This window comes from Arachis hypogaea, chromosome 3 (assembly GCF_003086295.3).
Source record: "Arachis hypogaea cultivar Tifrunner chromosome 3, arahy.Tifrunner.gnm2.J5K5, whole genome shotgun sequence".
NCBI lineage: Eukaryota > Viridiplantae > Streptophyta > Magnoliopsida > Fabales > Fabaceae > Arachis > Arachis hypogaea.
In genome coordinates, this window is record NC_092038.1 from 109,240,034 (window position 1) to 109,262,955 (window position 22,922).

General features: G+C 38.8%; 1 protein-coding gene across 1 annotated transcript; it reads left to right on the top strand.

The window, feature by feature from the left end:
- Window positions 1–22,383: 22,383 nt before the first annotated feature.
- On the top strand, window positions 22,384–22,860 carry LOC112779600 (uncharacterized). Its single transcript, XM_025823924.1, has one exon. The coding sequence runs from the start codon at window positions 22,384–22,386 to the stop codon at window positions 22,858–22,860; it is 477 nt and encodes a 158-aa protein (XP_025679709.1).
- Window positions 22,861–22,922: the final 62 nt, after the last annotated feature.

A 22,922-nucleotide genomic window follows, 5' to 3' on the forward strand; every position in this document is an offset into this window, starting at 1 on the left:
AAAGTTATGAGTGGCTGTGACAGTGTTGTCTTCCTGTTGGAGCTGCGGACATTCATCATTATAATGACTATAATCAGTACAGATCCCACATACTCTTTGTGGAACCAATTGTTGGCTTTGTTGTGGTGGGGAAGGCTGAGCTTGCTAAGCTTGTTGTTGACTCAACTGCATCTGCTTCAGTAAGTTGGTCATTTCACATATTCTCTGAGTTAGAGCAGTAGTCTCTCTGCTAGAGGATACTTCTGCAATAGCTTTTGAGTGGCTTTGCCTCTGCTTATGATTCCTAGTAGATTCAGCTAAGTCGTTGATCAATTTCCATGCTTCCTCAGTGGTCTTGTACTTTTTCATAGACCCATTGCTAGCACCTTCTAATGTGGTCTTATCTTGAGGCTTCATGCCATGTGTGAAGTAGCCAAGCAACACCAACTTGTTAATCATGTGGTGGGGACATGCTTCCAGAAGATTGTTAAAGCTCTCCCAATATTCGTAGAGAGTCTCAGATTCGCCTTGAATAATCATGGAAATTTATTTCCTCAATCTATCAGTAACTTCAGCTGGAAAGTATTTTTCCAAAAATTCTCTTCTAAGTGTATCCCAGTTAGCAACAGTCGCTCCAGGTTGAGTGTAGTACCACTCTCTTGCCTTTCCCTCAAGAGAGAACAAGAAGGCTTTTAACAGAATAGAAGTTTCATCTGCACCATCACACTTAACAGTAGAACAGGCTGTCTGGAAATCCCTAAGGTGCTTGATAGGCTCTTGAGTAGGTAAGCCATGAAACTTGGGCATCAAGTTGAGTAGCGCAGTCTTTAGTTCGAAATCTGCAGCCACCGCTGGGTGATGCGCTTGATACGATTGCAGTGTAAAATCTGGGGCTCTAGCTTCCTGGATAGTAACTCTCCTAGGTCTGCCATGTTACCTGCACGTGAGTCAACCGAATCAGAAGTAGAAGAGCTTGTTTCTTCCTCAAATGGGGGTTCAGGTTTGCCCTCAGATGAGACTGGTGAATCGATGATAATCACTTCACCACCCTCAGAGGCTAACCGATGTCGAGATCGCCTAATACGTGTAATAGTTCTTTCAATTTCAGGATCAAAAGCGGCTAAGCTCGGATCAGGCAATGAACGCGTCATTCAACGGAAGAAACACACAGCTCATGGTGACAAAGACAAAAAAATAAAATGCAAATAAATAAATTCCAATCAATAAATTAGCACTCTATTGCAACTCCCTGGCAACGGCGCCAAAAATTGGCAGTGGTGGAAATTGGCAGATTAAGAATTATTAAGGAAAACAGCGTTGCAAGTACAGCTCTTAACCAGCAAAAATCCACTTGTCAATTTAGAAAAGAGTTGTCACAAATTTAAGAATAAGATTACTAGGAGTATGAGTCCCAGGTCGTCTCCCAACGAATTACAGAAAGATGTGCTATTTTATTCATCAGAGGTTTTCCAAAATGTTTTTGAGTTTGATAAATAGGAAATTAAATCAGAGAATTTATGTAATTCAAATAAAAACCTTGACCGGGAGAAGATTAATCAGAAGTTCTGTCCTTGTTGGAATTTTCTCAAGATCAATTAATAATTAGTAGTTATTTCTACTTAGTTCACCCTCACTGATTTAGGGAAAAGTCAAGTAGTTGGGAGTCAACTTCTATTCACAATTCCTAATCCTCTCTCTTGGGAAGGATTAGAGTTAGTGACTAACCAGCCAACCAACAACGAACCAATTACAATTGAACTCTTGAGTATCCCAACTCAAGGTTCTCCTTTTAATCTGCTCCCAATCAAGTTAAGGAACTACTCCATTATCATAAATTTAGACTTTACAAAATTAAGGAGAGAATAAAAAGAAGACATGATAAATAATAATAAAAAGATCAATTAAAAATAAAATAGTTATTGCATTAATAAATCTCAACAAGTCATAAAAGCTTCCCAATTGTAACTTTGAATAAGGATTAAAAATATAAAGGAGTAAACAAGGTAAAGAAAACAAACTAGAATAATCAGTTCCGGAGGTAGACTCTTCTCAATAACTAAAGCAAAACAATCAAATTCTAAACTATGAGTGTAAAAGAAAAACCTAGAGGAAGAGGTAGAATTCTCTCTTTAGATTCAAAAACTAAAATTAAAATTAAGCGGACTGAGAATCGTCCCTAGTCTCTGCATGTTCCCTAGCTCTAATCTGCATTTCTGAGCCGAAAACTAGGTTAAAACATGGCCCCAAATCCACGGCAGCAATTTCTATAAATTCTGCAGATCGCGTACGTCATGCGACCGCGTCGTCCACGCGTTCGCGTCATCCAGCGCTTTTCCTTGCCACGCGTGCGTGTCATCCACGCTTTTGCGTCACTCGTGTAGATTTCAATCCACGCGCTCGCGTCAGGCATGCGTTCGCGCCGTTGTGATTTTCTTTATTTCGCCCGAATGCGTGAGCCATGCGTCCGCGTCACTTCTCGCTGGTCATCTCTTCAATTTCTTGTGTTCCTTCCATTTTTGCGAGCTTCCTCTCCATTCTCTAAGCCATTCCTGCCCTTGAAGCCTGAAACACTTAACACACGGATCACGGCATCGAATGGTATAAAGAAGAATTAAAATATACAATAAGAAGATCTTTAGGAAGCAAGTTTTCAATCATAGAACAATTTTGGGAAGGACTTGTAATATCATGCTAATCATATGAATAAGTGGGTGAAAGACTTGATAAAACCACTCAATTAAACACAATATAAATCATAAAATAATGGTTTATCAGTGATCCCCCTACATTCAGAAGGAATAACGCATCTCCATACACTTATCTGAAATTCCCACCAATGAATTACATAAGTATCTCTATCTTTATTTTATGTTTATTTATCTTTTAATTATCAAAACTCTATAACCATTTCAATCCGCCTGAGATTTACAAGATGACTGATGAGCGGATATTTTATACGCTTTTTGGGGGTAATTTCATGTAGATTTTAGTATGTTTTAGTTAGTTTTTAGTAGATTTTTATTAGTTTTTAGGAAAAAATCATATTTTTGGACTTTACTACGAGTTTGTGTGTTTTTCTGTGATTTCAGGTATTTTCTGGCTGAAATTGAGGGAGCTGAGCAAAAATCTAATTTAGGCTAAAAAAGGACTGCTGATGTTGTTGGATTCTGACCTCCCTGTACTCGGAATGGATTTTTTGGAGCTACAGAAGTCTAATTGGCGCGCTCTTAATTGGGTTGGAAAGTAGACATCTAGGGCTTTCCAGCAATATATAATAGCCCATAATTTTCACGAAGATAGATGACATAAACTGGCGTTCAACGCCAGTTCCATGTTACAGTCTGGCATTCAGCGCCAGAAACAGGTTACAAGTTGGAGTTCAACACCAGAAACAGGTTACAACCTGGCGTTCAACTCCAGAAACAGCCCATGCACGTGAGAAGCTTAAGTATCAGCCCCAGCACACAACAAGTGGGCCCCAGAAGTGGATTTCTGCACTATCCATTTTAGTTTATTTTCTGTAAACCTAGGTTACTAGTTTAGTATTTAAACAACTTTTAGAGAATTATTTTGTATCTCATGACATTTTTAGATCTGAATTTTATACTCTTTGACGGCATGAGTCTCTAAACCCCATTGTTGGGGGTGAGGAGCTCTGCAGCGTCTCGATGAATTAATGCAATTATTTCTGTTTTCCATTCAAACACGCTTGTTCTTATCTAAGATGTTCATTCGCGCTTCACTATGAAGAAGATGATGATACGTGACACTCATCACCTTCCTCAATCCATGAACGTGTGCCTGACAACCACCTCCATTCTACATAAGATTGAATGAGTATCTCTTAGATTCCTTAATCAGAATCTTCGTGGTATAAGCTAGAATTGATGGCGGCATTCATGAGAATCCGGAAAGTCTAAACCTTGTCTGTGGTATTCCGAGTAGGATTCTAGGATTGGATGACTGTGACGAGCTTCAAACTCACGAGTGTTGGGCGTGATGACAAACACAAAAGAATCAATGGATTCTATTCTGACATGATCGAGAACCAACAGATGATTAGCCGTGCTGTGACAGAGCATTTGGACCATTTTCACTGAGAGGATGGGAAGTAACCATTGACAACGGTGACACCCTACATACAGCTTGCCATGGAAGGAGCCTTGCATGTATGAAGAGAAGTACAAGAGAAAAGCCTGAAATCCAGAAGACAAAGCATCTCCAAAATTCTAACATATTCTCCATTATTGCACAATAAGTATTTATTTTATGCCTTTTGACTTTTTACAATTAAAATGAAAGAACCCTATTGGCATCCTGACTAAGATCAACAAGATAACTATAGCTTGCTTCAAGCCAACAATTTCCGTGGGATTCGACCCTTACTCATGTAAGGTATTACTTGGACGACCCAATGCACTTCCTGGTTAGTTGTGCGGATTGCAAAAGTGTGATTGCAATTTCGTGCACCAAGTTTTTGGCGCCGTTGTCGGGGATTGTTCGAGTTTGAACAACTAAAGGTTTATTTTGTTGCTTAGATTAGGAATAATTTATTTTTGTTGCTATAGAGTCATCAATTCTGAGTCCTTTATTTTCTTTTCAAAAAATTTTTTTTTTCAAAAATATTATTTTTCCTTATTAAAGTTTTAATTTTTCGTGAGTTTAGTGTCATGTTTTAAGTTTGGTGTCAATTGCATATTTTATATTTTCCTTTAAATTTTCGAATTTGTGTTCTTTGTTTTTCCTGGATCTTCAAGTTGTTCTTGTTTATTTTTCTTGTTTGATCTTTAGTTTTTCTTGTTCTGTGTCTTTTCTTGTTTTTCTTGTGCTTTTTTAAAACATTAGTTTTCGAAAAAAATTTATTTTTAGTTATTAAAAATACTTCTTTAAAACAAGTGTTACATTTACAGCTTAATTGGCTAGAGCGTTGGTTATGTTCTTGGTAATTGGGTATCTCCTTTTTAAAATCTTTTTTTCAAAAATAATTTCTCTTTGATTGAATCTTGTGCCAAACTTTATGTTTGGTATTTTCTTGTTAATCTTTCTTTAATTTTTGAAAATTTTATTGTGGTTTTCTAAAAATTTTAAGTTTGGTGTTCTTTCTTTTGTTCTTGGTGTTCTTGAGTCTTTCTTATGTTTTGATCTTAAAATTTTTAAGTTTGGTGTTCCTTGGTGTTTTCCCTCCAAAATTTTCAAAAACAAGGAGCATTAGATCTTAAAATTTTAAGTCTTGTGTCTTTTGTGTATTTTTCTCTTTCATCATAAAATTCAAAATTCAAAAAATAGCTTTTCTAACTATTTTTAAGGCATATTTTCAAATTTTTTTATATAAAAATTTCAGATTTCAATTTCAAAAATATCCTAACCACTTTCTCTCTCCTCACTTTTTCGAAAATCTTCATAAAATATTTTTAAATTCTCTTTTTTATTTTTATTTTTATTTTTATTTATTTTTATTTTTATTGTCGTCTTTATTTTATTTTATTATTTCGAAATTTTTATATATAATAAAATAAATAAAATAAATTCACATCATCTCCCTTTCTCCATCATGGACTTAAATGGAAATGAACAGTCCAGAAGGACTCTGGGGTCATATGCTAACCCCACTACTGCTTCATATGGGAGTAGTATATGTATACCCTCCATTCGAGTTAGTAGTTTTGAGTTGAATCATCAGCTCATTATCATGGTGCAGCAAAGTTGCCAGTATTCCGGTCTTCCACAAGAAGAACCTACAGAGTTTCTGGCATAGTTTTTATAAATTGCTGACACAGTACATGATAAGGAGGTAGATCAGGATGTCTACAGGCCATTACTGTTCCCATTTGCTGTAAAAGACCAAGCTAAGAGGTGGTTAAATAACCAACCTAAGGACAGCATAAAGACATGGAAACAGCTGTCAGAAAAATTTCTGAATTACTATTTTCCTCCAAAATGGATGACACAGCTAAGGCTGAGCATCCAAGGCTTCAAACAAGGAGATAATGAATCTCTTTATGATGCTTGGGAGAGATACAGAGAGATGCTAAGAAAATGCCATTCTGAAATATTTTCAGAGTGGGTGCAGTTAGACATCTTCTATTATGGGCTTACAGAAAGAGCTTAGATTTCTCTAGACCACTCAGCTGGTGGATCTATACCCATGAGAAAGACAATAGAAGAAGCTCAAGAGCTCATTGATACAGTTGCCAGAAATCAGCATCTGTACCTAAGCAGTGAACCTTCCATGAAAGAAGAGGCTAAAACAGTAACTGCTGAACTGAGTCCTACAAAACAAGTTACTGAATTCAATCAGTAACTAGATTTTCTAAGAAAACAGCTAGCCGAATTCAAGGAAATACTACAAGAAACAAGAATGGCTAATATGAATATGGAAGTACAGTTGAAGCAAACAGAACAGTAGTTATCAAAACAAATAACAGAAGAGTGCCAAGTAGTTCAATTAAGAAGTGGGAAAACATTAAATACCTCACTTCAAGGTAGCAAGAAGCCAAGAAATTAGCAAACTACCCAAAATCTATCTGAGGATAGTAAGGGCCCAGAGAGGAATAATTCTAGCGCTCAAACACTAGAAAATGGGTGGAAAGCTGGCGCTGAACGCCCAAACCATGCTCAGTCTTGGCGTTCAACGCCAGAAACAAGCAAGGATTTGGCGTTGAACGCCCAAAGGGAGCACAGTTCTGGCGTTCAGACGCCAGAAACAAGTAAGGAGTTGGCGTCTAATGCCACTCCAGCTTCCACCCCTGGCATTCAAATACCAGTGGGGGATCAGATACATACAAGTGCTGATAATAACCCATCTAAAAAAGCTTCTCAACCCACATCTGTAGGCAATAAACCTGCAGCAACTAAGGTTGAGGAATACAAAGCCAAAATGCCTTATCCTCAGAAACTCCGCCAAGCAGAACAGGATAAGCAATTTGCCCGCTTTGCAGACTATCTCAGGACTCTTGAAATAAAGATTCTGTTTTGCAGAGGCACTTGAGCAAATACCCTCTTATGCTAAGTTCATGAAAGAGATCTTAAGTCATAAGAAGGATTGGAGGGAAACTGAAAAAGTTTACCTCACTGAAGAATGCAGTGCAGTCATTCTGAAAAGCTTACCTGAGAAGCTTAAAGATCCCGGAAGCTTTATGATACCATGCACATTAGAGGGTCCTTGTACCAAGCAAGCTCTATGTGATATTGGAGCAAGTATCAACCTGATACCTGCATCTACTATCAAAAAGCTTGGTTTGACTGAAGAGGTCAAACCAACCCGGATATGTCTCCATTAAATACCCATCAGGCGTGATTGAAGATATGATTGTCAAGGTTGGGCCATTTGCCTTTCCTACTGACTTTGTGGTGCTGGAAATGGAGGAGCACAAGAGTGCAACTCTCATTCTAGGAAGACCTTTCCTAGCAACTGGCCGAACCCTCATTGACGTCCAAAAAGGGGAAGTAACCCTGAGAGTCAATGAAGATGAGTTCAAGTTGAATGTTGTCAAAGCTATGCAGCATCCAAACACCCCAAATGACTGCATGAGCATTGATATTATTGACTCTCTGGTAAAAGAGATCAATATAACTGAGAGTCTCGAATCAGAGCTGGAGGATATCTTTAAAGATGTTCAGCCTGATCTGGAGGAATCAGAGAGAATAATAGAACCTCTGAAAATCCTTCAGGAAGAGGAGAAACCTCTTAAACCCGAGCTCAAACCATTACCACCATCCCTGAAATATGCATTTCTGGGAGAAGGTGATACCTTTCCTGTAATCATAAGCTCTACCTTAGAGCCACAGGAAGAGGAAGCACTAATTCAAGTGCTAAAGACACACAAGACAGCTCTTGGGTGGTCCATCAGTGATCTTAAGGGCATTAGCCCAGCCAGATGCATGCACAAGATCTTATTGGAGGGTGACGCTAAGCCAGTGGTTCAACCACAAAGGCGGCTGAATTTAGCCATGAAGGAGGTGGTGCAGAAGGAGGTCACTAAATTACTAGAGGCTGGGATTATTTATCCTATTTCTGATAGCCCCTGGGTAAGCCCTGTCCAAGTCGTCCCTAAGAAGGGTGGCATGACAGTGGTTCATAATGAAAAAAATTAACTGGTTCCTACAAGAACAGTTACAAGGTGGCATATGTGTATTGATTATAGAAGGCTCAATACAGCTATCAGAAAGGATCATTTTCCTTTACCATTCATAGACCAGATGCTAGAAAGACTAGCAGGTTATGAATACTACTGCTTCCTGGATGGATATTCAGATTATAATCAAATTGCAGTAGATCTCCAGGATCAAGAGAAAACAGCATTCACATGTCCATCTGAAGTATTTGCATATAGAAGGATGCCATTTGGCCTGTGCAATGCACCTGCAACCTTTCAAAGGTGCATGCTCTCAATTTTCTCTGATATGGTGGAAAATTTTCTGGAAGTCTTCATGGATGACTTTTCAGTATTTGGAGACTCATTCAGCTCCTGTCTTGACCATCTAGCACTTGTTCTAAAGAGGTGCCAAGAGACTAACCTAGTTTTAAACTGGGAGAAATGTCACTTTATGGTGACTGAAGGAATTGTCCTTGGGCACAAAATTTCGAACAAGAGAATAGAGGTGGATCAAGCTAAGGTAGAGGTAATTGAAAAATTACCACCACCAGCCAATGTTAAGGCAATCAGAAGCTTTCTGGGGCATGCAGGATTCTACAGGAGGTTTATAAAGATTTTTTCAAAAATTGCCAAACCTCTAAGTAATCTGCTAGCTGCTGACACGCCATTTATCTTTGATAAGGAGTGTCTGCAGGCGTTTGAGACTCTGAAAGCTAAGTTGGTAACAGCACCAGTCATCTCTGCACCAGACTGGACATTACCTTTTGAATTAATGTGTAATGCCAGTGACCATGCCATTGGTGCAGTGTTGGGACAAAGGCATGACAAGCTTTTGCACGTCATTTACTATGCCAGTCGTGTTCTAAATGACACACAGAAGAACTACACAACCACGGAAAAAGAGTTACTTGCAGTGGTTTACGTCATTGACAAATTTAGATCTTATTTAGTAGGATCAAAAGTGATTGTGTACACTAACCATGCTGCTCTTAAATATTTACTCATAAAGCAGGATTCAAAACCCAGACTCATCAGATGGGTGTTGCTTCTGCAAGAGTTTGATATAGAAATAAGAGACAGAGAACTAAGTAGCAGGACCACCTGTCCCGAATAGAACCAGTAGGAGGGGCGTCCCTCCCTCTTACTGAGATATCTGAAAACTTTTTGGATGAGCAACTCTTTGCCATCCAGGAAGTGCCATGGTTTGAAGACATTGCAAACTACAAGGCAGTGAGATTCATACCCAAAGAGTACAATAGGCAGCAATCAAAGAAGTTGATCACGGATGTAAAGTACTATCTTTGGGATAAACCATATCTCTTTAAGAGATGTGCAGACGGAGTAATCCGTAGATGTGTGCCTAAAGAAGAAGCACAGAAGATCATGTCGCATTGCCATGGATCACAATATGGAGGACATTTTGGAAGTGAGCGAACAGCCACAAGAGTCCTCCAATGTGGCTTCTACTGGCCTACTCTCTATAAAGATTCCCGAGTGTTTGTACTTAATTGTGACAGTTGCCAAAGATCTGGTAATCTGCGTCACAGTTATGCCATGTCTCAACAAGGGATCTTGGAGATTGAGTTGTTTGATGTATGGGGTATTGACTTTATGGGGTCTTTCCCACCATCATACTCAAACACTTATATTCTGGTGGCAGTGGACTATGTGTCCAAATGGGTAGAAGCTATTGCAACACCCAATAATGATACTAAGACAGTGCTAAAATTCTTCCAGAAACACATTTTCAGTAGATTTGGTATCCCTAGAGTACTAATCAGTGACGGGGGCACTCATTTCTGCAATAAACAGCTTTACTCTGCTTTGGTTCGATACAGAGTTAGCCACAGGGTGGTCACTCCATATCATCCACAGACAAATGGGCAAGGTGAAGTCTCTAATAGAGAACTTAAAAGAATTTTGGAATGGACTGTGATTAACCGTAGAAGGGACTGGGCAAGAAGCTTGGATGATGCTCTATGGGCTTACAGAACAACATTCAAGACTCCTATAGGAACTTCTCCATACCAGCTTGTGTATGGAAAAGCCTGTCACTTGCCAGTGGAACTGGAACATAAGGCCTACTGGGCAACCAGATTCCTAAACCTTGATGCCAAGTTAGCTGGAGAAAAACGATTGCTCCAGTTAAATGAGCTAGAGGAATTCAGACTCAATGCTTTCGAAAATGCAAAAATTTACAAAGAGAAAGCAAAAAGATGGCATGATAAGAAACTATCATCCAGAGTCTTTGAGTCTCGGCAGAAAGTTCTGCTATTTAATTCTAGGCTCAGATTATTCCCCGGGAAATTGAAATCCCGGTGGAGAGGACCATATGTGATTACAAGTGTGTCACCATATGGATACGTAGAGCTTCAGGATAATGATTATAACAAAAAATTCATTGTTAATGGACAGAGAGTCAAACATTATCTTGAAAGTAATTTTGAGCAAGAATGCTCAAAACTGAGACTTAATTAGAGCTCAGTAATAGTCCAACTAAAGACAATAAAGAAGCGCTTGCTGGGAGGCAACCCAGCCATTTACAAAGCTTATTTGTTAATTAATTGATTTTTACAGGTATATGTCAATTATCTTCAAGGTAAAATAGCAATTGCTTAAGTTCACAGAGTTACAGAAGGATCCAGAGGATAAAACAGCAAAAAGGAAGCTCACTGGTGCGAAAAAGCCAGTAAAAGGTGTTTTGGGTGTTGAACGCCCAAAAGAAGCACCTACTGGGTGTTCAACACCAGTAAGGATAGCCATCTGGGCGTTAAACGCCAGAAAAGAGCATCTTCTGGGCGTTGAACGCCAGAAAGAAAAGAAGCACCTTCTAGGCGTTCAATGCCAGATTTACAGCGTCCTGGGCATTCAGAAAAACGCCCAGTGACAAAAGAGTTCCTGGCATTCAACGCCAGAAAGAAGCAACAGCTGGGCGTTGAACGCCCAGGAGAAGCTGCACATGGGCGTTAAACGGCCAAAACATGCAGCGTTTGGGCGTTTAACGCCAAGATGGTGGGGAGGAGGTAAATTCGTTTTTACTTCAATTTTTTTTAATTTTTATGTTCCAATTCATGAATTTTAATCCTTTAATTTTAATTTTTACAAATTCTCATCCTTTAATTCCAAAAATTTTAATCCTAATTTCTAAAAACCCTTTTTCAAAAATATCAAATGTATCTTAATCCATAAACACAAATCTTTTTCCAATCCAATCCAACTCTTTTTCAAATTTTTCAAAACTCAATTATCTTTTAAAATCTTTTTCAAAATAAAAATTCAGATTTATTTTTTTCAAATATCATTCACAATTTTTTAATTTTAAATTATATCTTTTTCTTATCATATTTATCTTTTATAAATCATATCTTCTATCTTATCTTTCTTCAATATTTTTGAAAACCCACCCCCTCCCTTCAAATCCACATTCGGCCTCCCTCCTCTCATCCACCATTCGACACTAGCTATCCTTCTATCCCTCTCCTTTGTTTTCTTTTGCTTGAGGACAAGCAAACCTCTAAGTTTGGTGTTTTTATCTATGATCACTAAACCATACCCACTAAGATCATGGCTCCTAAAGGAAAAGAACCCACTCCAAGAGGCAACAAAAAGAGTATTCCAAAACCACTTTGGAATCAAGGGAAGTTCTTAACCAAAGAACATTTAGACCATTACTACAAAATAATGGGTCTAAGATCAGTGATCCCGGAAGTCAAATTCCATCTGAAAGAAGATGAATATCTGGAGATCCAAGAGCAAATTCGAAACAGGAACTGGGAAATCCTAGCTAATCCTGAAACAAAAGTGGGAAGGAATATGGTTCAGGAGTTCTACGCTAATCTGTGGCAAACAGACAGGCAGAGAATATCTGGAACTGCCCTCTATGACTATCAGACCTTGGTCAGAGGAAAGATTGTTCACATCCACCCTGACAAAATCAGGGAGATCTTTAAGCTGCCTCAGCTGAAAGATGACCCAGACTCCTTTAATAGGAGAATTATGAGAACAAACAAGGGCCTGGACAAGATTCTAGAGGATATATGCATCCCTGGAGCTAGGTGGACCACCAGCACCACGGGTGTCCCAAATCAACTCAAGAGAGAAGATCTCAAACCAGTAGCCAGAGGCTGGCTGGACTTCATTGAGCGTTCTATATTGCCCACTAGCAACCGTTCTGAAGTCACGGTTAAAAGAGCAGTGATAATTCACTGCATTATGTTGGGAAAAGAAGTAGAAGTTCATCAGTTAATTTCGTGTGAACTTTACATAATAGAAAACAAGAAATCCAAAGATGCCAAATTGGCTTATCCAAGCCTAATCTCTACGCTATGTAAAGATGCTGGAGTAAAGATGAGAATAACTGAATATATCTCAGTTGAGCGGCCAATCACCAAAATATCAATGGAAAAACAACAAGTGCAGGATGACCCCATCAAAAGGAGAGCACAGGAATTTCTCCCAGAAATCCCTCAATTTGAATACTGGGAGCATCTTGAAGCATTTGTTACCAAGTTGCAAGAAGCTATGGACCAAATAAAGGAAGAACAGAATAATCAAAATAGCATGCTTTGCAAATTGCTTAGGGAACAAGAAGAGCAAGGGCGTGACTTAAAGGAACTGAAGCGTCAAAAATTATCTCTTGAAGGACCAAGCACCCCACAGACTAGAGGAACATCCACTTCCCAAAATAAAGGTTGTTGAGTTCTAATTTTAGCTTTAACTCTGTGATAGTTGTTATTATAGGAATTTACCTTAGAAGTTATATATAAGTAGTAGTAATTAGAATATCTATTTTGATTTTATTTTCAATTAAGTTATAATTTATTTTTCTCATCATCATCAAACATGAATAAAATAGTAGATTTTTAGAATAAAGAGGCAATTTATATTTTTTGAGTATTTAATAAGGAAAATTCTAATTAATTATATGTGGTGGCAATACTTTCTGTCTTCTGAATGAATGCTTGAACAGTGCATATTTTTTATCTTGAATTTTATGAATGTTAAAATTGTTGGCTCCTGAAAGAATGATGAACAAGAGAAATATTATTGCTGATCTAAAAAACCATGAAATTGATTCTTGAAGCAAAAAAAAGCAGTGAAAAAAACAAAAAAATAAAAAAATTTACAAGGAATCATTGGATAAAGAAAAAGAAAAAGCCAATAGCCCTTAAAACCAAAAGGCAAGGGTAAAAAGGATCCAAGGCTTTGAGCATCAATGGATAGGAGGGCCTAAGGAAATGAATCCTGGCCCAAGCGGCTAAATCAAGCTGTCCCTAACCATGTGCTTGTGGCATGCAGGTCCAAGTGAAAAGCTTGAGACTGAGTGGTTAAAGTCGTGATCTAAAGCAGAAAGAGTGTGCTTAAGAACTCTGGACACCTCTAATTAGGGACTTTAGCAAAGCTAAGTCACAATCTGAAAAGGTTCACCCAATTATGTGTCTGTGGCATTTATGTATCCGGTGGTAATACTGGAAAACAAAGTGCTTAGGGCCACGGCCAAGACTAAAAAAGTAGCTGTGTTCAAGAATCAGCATACTAAACTAGGAGAATCAATAATACTATCTGAATTCTGAGTTCCTATGGATGCCAATCATTCTGAAATTTAAAGGATAAAGTGAGATGCCAAAACTGTTCAGAAGCAAAAGCTACTAGCCCCGCTCATCTAATTAGAATCTGAGCTTCACTTGAAACTCTGAGATACTATTGTTTCTTAATTTCTTTTTATCCTATTTTATTTATCTAGTTGCTTGAGGACAAGCAATAGTTTAAGTTTGGTGTTGTGATGAGCGGATATCTTATACGCTTTTTGGGGGTAATTTCATGTAGATTTTAGTATGTTTTAGTTAGTTTTTAGTAGATTTTTATTAGTTTTTAGGCAAAAATTATATTTCTGGACTTTACTATGAGTTTGTATATTTTTCTGTGATTTCAGGTATTTTCTGGCTGAAATTGAGGGAGCTGAGCAAAAATCTGATTTAGGCTGAAAAAGGACTGCTGATGTTGTTGGATTCTGACCTCCCTGTACTCGGAATGAATTTTTTGGAGCTAAAAAAGTCCAATTGGCGCGTTCTCAATTCGGTTGGAAAGTAGACCTCCAGGGCTTTCCAGCAATATATAATAGTCCATACTTTGAACGAAGATAAACGATGTAAACTGGCGTTCAACGCCAGTTTCATGTTGCAGTCTGGCGTTCAGCGCCAGAAACAGGTTACAAGTTGGAGTTCAACGCCAGAAACAGGTTACAACCTGGCGTTCAACTCCAGAAACAGCCCATTCATGTGAGAAGCTTAAGTCTCAGCCCCAGCACACACCAAGTGGGCCCCAGAAGTGGATTTCTGCACTATCCATTTTAGTTTACTCATTTTCTGTAAACCTAGGTTACTAGTTTAGTATTTAAACAACTTTTAGAGAATTATTTTGTATCTCATGACATTTTTAGATCTGAATTTTATACTCTTTGATGGCATGAGTCTCTAAACCCCATTGTTGGGGGTGAGGAGCTCTGCAGCGTCTCGATGAATTAATGCAATTATTTCTATTTTCCATTCAAACACGCTTATTCTTATCTAAGATGTTCATTCGCGCTTCACTATGAAAAAGGTGATGATCCGTGACACTCATCACCTTTCTCAATCCATGAATGTGTGCCTAACAACCACCTCCGTTCTACATAAGATTGAATGAGTATCTCTTATATTGCTTAATCAGAATCTTCGTGGTATAAGCTAGAATTGATGGCGGCATTCATAAGAATGCGGAAAGTCTAAACCTTGTCTGTGGTATTCCAAGTAGGATTCTGGGATTGGATGACTGTGACGAGCTTCAAACTCGCGAGTGTTGGGCGTGATGACAAACACAAAAGAATCAATGGATTCTATTCCGACATGATTGAGAACCAACAGATGATTAGCCGTGCTATGACAGAGTATTTGGACTATTTTCACTGAGAGGATAGGAAGTAGCCATTGAAAACAGTAACACCCTACATACAGCTTGCCATAGAAGGAGCCTTGCGTGTGTGAAGAGGAGTACAAGAGAAAAGCCTGAAATTCAGAAGACAAAGCATCTCTAAAACTCCAACATATTCTCCATTATTGCACAATAAGTATTTATTTTATGCCTTTTGACTTTTTACAATTAAAACGAAAGAACCCTATTGGCATCCTGACTAAGATCAACAAGATAACTATAGCTTGCTTCAAGCCAACAATCTCCATGGGATTCGACCTTTACTCACGTAAGGTATTACTTGGACGACCCAGTGCACTTGCTGGTTAGTTGTGCGGATTGCAAAAGTGTGATTGCAATTTCGTGCACCAATGACCATAGCTTGCTTCAAGCCGACAATCTCCGTGGGATCGATCCTTACTCACGTAAGGTTTATTACTTGGACGACCCAGTGCACTTGCTGGTTAGTTGTGCAAAGTTGTGAAAAAAATTTGACATTACAATTGTGCGTACCAAGTTATTGGCGCCATTGAGATCACAATTTCGTGCACCAACGATCAACAAGGAAGGATCCAAGCAGCGTGGAGATGGTGGGCTAAAGAATGACGAAGGAGAGGCAAAGGGTATTTCGGGTCGGGCGGGTCAGGTTGGAACACTGTTGGTTGGACTTGGCTCAATCCAGATGAGCCTCTACGTTATAATTTTTTTCTGAAACCAATGATGGGCTCAAGTTCTAGGTTATTAATAATTTTGTTAAAAATGGATCACTGGTTTGGTATGGTCCAAAAAAAAATTTACATGGCTAAAGAAAGAAGAGGAACACCTAGTACTAAAAAAAAGTAACACAAAAACAGTTATTGCATGTATAATTAGTTGCTGAACAATTTAATATTCTATAGGATATAATAATTAAAATGCTCTATAAAACCAACTTATCTGATTAATGTAAGGTTTTGCCATATGCTGGTGCATAATATTAACAGAAATGTTGAATAAGTAACATCCACATATTTTCCAATTGAATACGGGATTGCATTCGAGCAATATGATTGGTTGAGTTTGAATACCTCTCCTTTGATAAGCAAAATTTGATGAGGCTTTTTAAGGAGATTTTAGTATTTAATTCCACTAATTGGCATATTATAAACCGAGAAAGAAGTACTATAAAATTCGTTTAAATAAGTCCTTTCGTATTCTTTGTTCATCCAAGTATTTTAATTGAAAAATATATTTATCCATTATAACCAAATTTGGCATAATATTACGATATGCCAAATGAAAATAATTCAGAAAGTAAAAAATTGATAAGCAGGTCTTTGAGAATGCATACGTAAATAGTTAGCGAAAGGTACTGGATCACATTGGAAACGGTAAATGCTAACAACACAAGATAATTTCCTAATTATGTATCAACCGCTAACACGACTTGTTTTATATTGAATGATTTACATCCCCAATTTTTCACTTGGGGCTGTGAACTAACACAAAACTGGTCACTCGGATAGGCAATGGGGAGTCACCGAAAAGCATGTTTTGTGTATGTTTATAAAATATTTATTTCAATTTAAATCAATTCAAATTATTACTAACAAGAAAGAAGATGAGAAGATATTGATAGTTAACTGCATCTGGATTAAACGAATTTATACTGATTACGAAGCATAGAATATTAATCTTCCGAATCAATGGCAATCAAAATGGAAATAACTCAGAAATTTTGTTCTTGTCGTGTAATATTCACTGGCGAGGAAGGATAAACCGATTAATAATTCAAGATAAACAGGTTTTTAAGATCGAAGCGATGAAAGTAGATATAATAATCGCTACCGAGTTTTGATTAGCATTTCAGAAGATTAAAAGGGCGACCAAATAAACAAACCAAATAGATCATTCAGGGCTTCAGGCCTCGATAGAAACCAACACAACATAAAGATATCACACATGTGCATCAAGTCAAATACCTCTGTCACTGTCTTCACTCTGCTCCGGTTGAACACCTGCCTGACGGAACGAAAATTTGTGCTTGACCTCTAAAACATCGACCCTGTGTGCCAGGTCTTGCCACTTTGAGCTTTTCACCATCATTTCGTTTGCTTTGTCATACAGTAGGCGAACGGTCGCTTCAGATTGTTGCTGTGCCCTGCGCAGCAACTTTTCCTCTCGACGTCGTGCCTTCTCCTCTTCCTCCAGTTGATCATCCTTTTCCCTCAACTTGATCATTAACTTTAACCTCTCGGCACTGACGTTCAAGAGTTCATCTGAGATCTTTTCAAGCCTAGCCTCCCAAATCTCCTCCCTCCTGACAAGTGCGGCCTCAACGAGGTCACAATCTGCGGACTTTTCATCTGTACGGACGATGTCGATCAGAGAAGCGATCGATTGTTCCATGAGGTCGTAGGGACTAACGGCGTGGTTGGTGAAAAACTCCTGCGACATTTTCTCATAAGTTTACAGTGGAGAGAGAAATGGAGGATGGCAGAAATAAGGATGGGGATAAGGCTAGACAGAGAGGTGAGAGAAGAAGTTACGGCAGAGAAGAACTGGGAAAGAAGCGTTAGGAGGGATAGGGTTTGTCATTAATGGGCACGTATACATATATAGTGTAAAGTGGGAAGCTGCTTCGAATACTTTTTTGTAGAAAATGAGTAATTAATGTACTTCGTTTATTTTTGGGAAAATAAACAATTTATATTTAAACTAGTTCGATGGAAGATAAAAAAGGAAGAGATAAAAATTTAATTAGATATTAGCTTAAATTAACCTTTCGCATTAATATGGTATTAATTTTCTTTTTAAAATTATTTTTCAATGCTCGGCTTTAAAAATTATGTTTACGATCTCTTCGATTCCCGTGCCAAGCCCACAAACGAAGCATCAGTTACAATGGGCGTAAATGAAGGCGTATGTGGCACAGTATCTGACATATCTGGTAAGGCATTTTGCAGTATATAAGTTCCCTCCCCAGCGTTCCTTCATCGCGTCTGGTCTTCCATACTAACTACGGTCCTCCTGTAACCTTCCCCTCCCTCTGTCCAACAATTTTAAATTAAATAGGATGAAATTGGGTGCAACCTCCGACAAATGCAGAAGGGAAAAGAAGGCCGGATATGGGAGAAGGAAAGGGAAAGGAGTGCCCCCACGCGACTGTCCGCTCAATCTTCAGCCTCGTAAAATATGGGTGAGAATTGCAGCAAGGGTTGCGTCGGCCTCGATCCAGGATATGTTTAACATGCAGGCGACCTACAAGGTGTTTTTGGACGTAGCCCGTTCATCTGCGGTGTACAAGGTGGCCTCCATGGTGGAGCTACCCGTCGCATTCGGTTATGACGATGATGACCGTCCTGAGGATGGGTTCTGATGCACCACTATTTTGTGGTACATCTTGTGCTTAATTGAGTAGATTTTATCCACTAATCTCACACTTATTCATACTATTTGCATGTTTTTACATTTTCCTTTCCTAACTTTGTGCTATGATTGAGAACATGCTTCTTTGGCCTTAAATTTGCTATATTTAAATCCCCTCTTATTACTATTCGATGCCGTGATATGTGTGTTAAGTTTTTTCAGAGATTACAGGGCAGGAATGGCTTAGAGAATGGAATGGAAGCATGGAAAAGTGGAAGGAATACAAGAAATTGAAGGAACTGATAAAGCTGTCCAGCCTGACCTCTTGGTACTAAATCGACAATAACTTGAGCAACAGAGATCCAAATCACGCGGTTTTAGTTGCGTTGGAAAGCTAACATTCGGGGCTTCGCAATGATATATAATTTGCCATAGCTTTTCTGAAGATAGGTGACGCACACGCATGAATTTGCCGCATGCTGGACGTATCAGAAATCACTGGGGGTAATTTCTGGGCTATTTTTGACCCAGTTTTTGGCCCAGAAAACACAGATTAGAGGCTATAAAGTGGGAAAATGCATCTATTCATAGAGACAACATTCATTATTCACAATTTTAGTTTTAGATGTAGTTTTTCTAGAGAGAGAGAGAGAGGCTCTCTCATCTCTCTTAGTTTTTAGGATTTAGGATTTCTCTTAGGTTAGGTTTACTTCTTCTTCATTCCAGGTTCAATGTTCCTTTACTTTGGTTTCTCTTCTATTTTTATTTATTCTATTACTTTGATTTATGAATTCTCATGTTAGATTTGATTTTATATTTAATATAAATTGAGCTATTTCAGATTTAAGATTGCTTTCTTTTATTTATGTTATGGATGCTTTTAATTTAATTTAGATTTCTTCTCCCTTTTCTTTGGTTGAGTAACTGGTGACACTTGAGTTATCAAACTCAGCTGTTGATTGAAAATTGAAATTTGATGATTGATTTGGATCCCTCTAAAGCTAGTTTTTCTATAGGAGTTGACTAGGACTTGAGGAATCAAATTGATTAGTCCACTTGACTTTTTCCTTTATTTAGTAAGGGTTAACTAAGTGGGAGCAATAAACAATTCTCATCACACCTGATAAGGATAATTAGGATGGGATTTCCAGTTCTTATACCTTGCAATGGTTTTCATAATAATTAATTTACTTTATTGTTAATTTATTTCCTTGTTCCCTATTTCAAAAACCCAAAAATATACATTTTTCCATAACCAATAATAAATCATACTTCCCTGCAATTCCTTGAGAGATGACCCGAGGTTTCAATACTTCGGTTATAAATTTTATTGAGTTTGCTTTAGTGACACCAAAACTTTTGTACGAAAGGATTCTCTGTTGGTTTAGGAACTATACTTACAACGTGATTATTTCTATGAAACTCTTTACTAGCAAAAATCCTCTCATCAGGATCCTCTATAGAAGCACGCGCGCAGGAAATTTTGTCGCTATATTCCGTATAGGGATGAGAGAACTCTTTTGGATGGGCCGATACGTTGGTAGGATCGACACCCTGCTTGCGGCCGCCGATGCGGGCGATGTCCAAGCGCGCTACATGTGTGTGATGCTGCTACTTTGCCTGGTGTTAAGCACGAGGCAGACGCTAGCAGGGGGGTTGAACTGTATGCCAGCGTACTGGCTTTTGGAAAAATCAAAATGTGTAGAGAACTCTTCGGGCAGATGTTCACAAATCCGCTGATTGGGGTGAACTCGTCAGATCCAGGGAAGCCCGTCGTCTGCCGGTCAAGCGTGTGCCCGACCCGCGGGACCATGGGTGCCGCCAACGATTTGTCGAGTGTGTCGTGCGTCTGTTTCCTTGCAGAGTTTGAGGTGTTGCATTTCTTTAGTCTGTTTACGTTCAAATGAAGCTTCGTTGTAACCAAATTTGAATGTATTTTATTGCTAATGATTCGGGTGGTTGAGTTTGGTGGCTTTGTAAATTCCCACTTTTGTGGGTCAAGCAAGTGACATATTCGAACTAATGCATATCACCATGTTTTAAATGCTCACACACATAACCTTCGATAGAAGCACTATTTCATAACTTTTTTTTGGACTTGGAAGCACTATTTCATAACTTGATTAGCTAATAGGCCATGCCAAATAAAAAAAAAACAAACAGACCAGAACATTACAATATTAGTGTTGGGCCTAAACAGTACAATGCTAGACCTGAATAGTACAATACCACATACACTGCCAGGGAGGAGTGGGTTCGGTTTACAGTGACTCCATCCCGTTGTTGCACTGACCCCTAAGACCTGGGACATTACCTGTCCAGCAAAATGTCGGCCAGCTACCGTATGATTTCTCCCAGTTGAGTCTTGAGTTCCTGTCTCTCTCTTGATCTGGGATACACGATACTCGATCGATGCAACGGCCTGTTGTAGGTCCTCAATCGATTGGCTGGCTGCAAGTGATATAACTTTGTTATCAACACATTGATACCGACGCAAGTAACTAGATGTGGGGGCGTCGCAAGAACAAATTTTTCGCTTACCAGATGCACTTGGTACTGCCGCGGGAGTCGTCGTCACCGTCGTATCGTGCCGTCCACCGTGAACAAATCGATTGAACTCCGGCGCCGGCGGGAGCTCGCTTTCCAGCCTCGGTACAGGCAAAGTCGTCGTCACTGTCGTATCGTGCCGTCCACTGTGAACGACTCGATTGAACTCCGACTCCGGTGAGAGCTTGCTGCCCAGCCCCAGAACAGGCGATGCAGTCATCTGGAAGTAGTCATTCCAGGCATTCACGGCCTCTTGGTAACTCCGATAACGAAGAAGCAGGTTCTGTGGAAAGCCATCCACCTGAGCCGATGCCATCTCGCAGTTGGGGTATATTTCGGGTATCTTCCCTCTAAAGACGACGTACCACCCACCTTCTGTTCACATTGTCATCCGACTGTTAGAGGAGATCTGGTAGACCTTGCAAAGGGAGAGGTGGTTAGGCTTGATGGTGGAATACAGTTTATGGATTTTTCTCTCACCTGGAGACTAAGAAATGGAATAGTAAACAAATAAAGCAACCAAAATGGTGCAACAGCAGTCGAGGTTTACCTGCATGCAGACCCTATGTTCAGGAGTAGGGGTGCAGGGACTCTAGGTACAGGAATAGGGGTGTACTTGCACAAGCAAATAAAAAAGTAATAACATTTGTTTTATTCACCGCTATTAATTTCAATGAAATTATTATATTTTTAAAATTAATTTTGATCAAGAATTAATTCCCATTATAAATTGCAATCGAGTGAACTTTTTAATTTTAATATGGAGAGAGTGTTGGTGTTTAGTATTGTAAAATAAATAACTAATGAAGATATAATAAATATAAAGTAAATAAGTATAAATAGAATACTCTAATTTTAATATCCACCAATATAATTATCTTAATATAATAATAAAAGAAACTTATATATTTACTACTCTTATATATTAGTAGCGTATGAAGGAGGGAGGAGAAAAGTTTAATATAAAGAGAGAAAGAATTGCTTTTTGGTTTACTCTTACATTTTTAACTTTATTTAATGCTCATTTAATATACTTCATTCTTTAGAATATTAGCCCCACATAGAAAATGGGCATCCGCCTCATGCTTTATCACAACATATAGCAAGGTTATGGAGGGAATTTATGGGTTCCCAGTTAAATACGATAAATGCTTTTTTAATCAATATAATTATTATACTATCTGAACGCATCGCTAAATGAAGAAAACATCTAGGGAAACGTATGCGGTACTGAACCACAACCCCCCAACCCCTCCCCTCCAATGGCAGTATATTAAAAAGCAAAAATGCCACAAGGTCAGTTACAAATTCGTCTATCCTCTTTATAATCTCCAATAATCCCTCCATGAAGTCCTTGCAAATGGTCGGAAGTTCCCAAAAGAACATTAAGAAAGTGGACGTATTCGTTCAGCATGAATGCCTGCTGAATCTTCTTCCTTGCGAAATATGGTCTAGTATTGCCACGATGGTTACATCGAATTCGATTGAGGATTTGTTCAACATGCAGGTGACGTGTAAGGTGTTCATGGGTGCGGCGGGTTTAGACACTGTATACAAGCATGCAACGATGTCGTATAAACCGTTAGCATGCTTTTTACTTCACCTCGACGGGCCTGAAAGGAGATTCCTTGATTGCAGCGTGGAAGTAGGAAATGTGGATGCTATACTCCGACATCAGTTCACGGAGTATCTCCGGTTTGGCCGACGTGACAAAGGGATGGAACTGCTTGCTATGGCCTCAACGGAGGGCAGCGTCGAAGCAGGTTACCTGTGTTCCGTGTTGCTAATGTCTGATCACGAAGACGAGGAAGACGTGCAAAGGGGTGTTCAAATGATGGAGGTTTATCGTATTTCTGGGCAACTTAAGAGCTACACCAATTTCTTGAGGGACATTTGCAAATATACCACGGTGCTCTTAAAAGAAATGTTTAAACGCAACTGAACGACCGTGACTGTTTACCACTCTTGCCAATTCTCCCCCGACTGTACTGTTGTGGATTTATC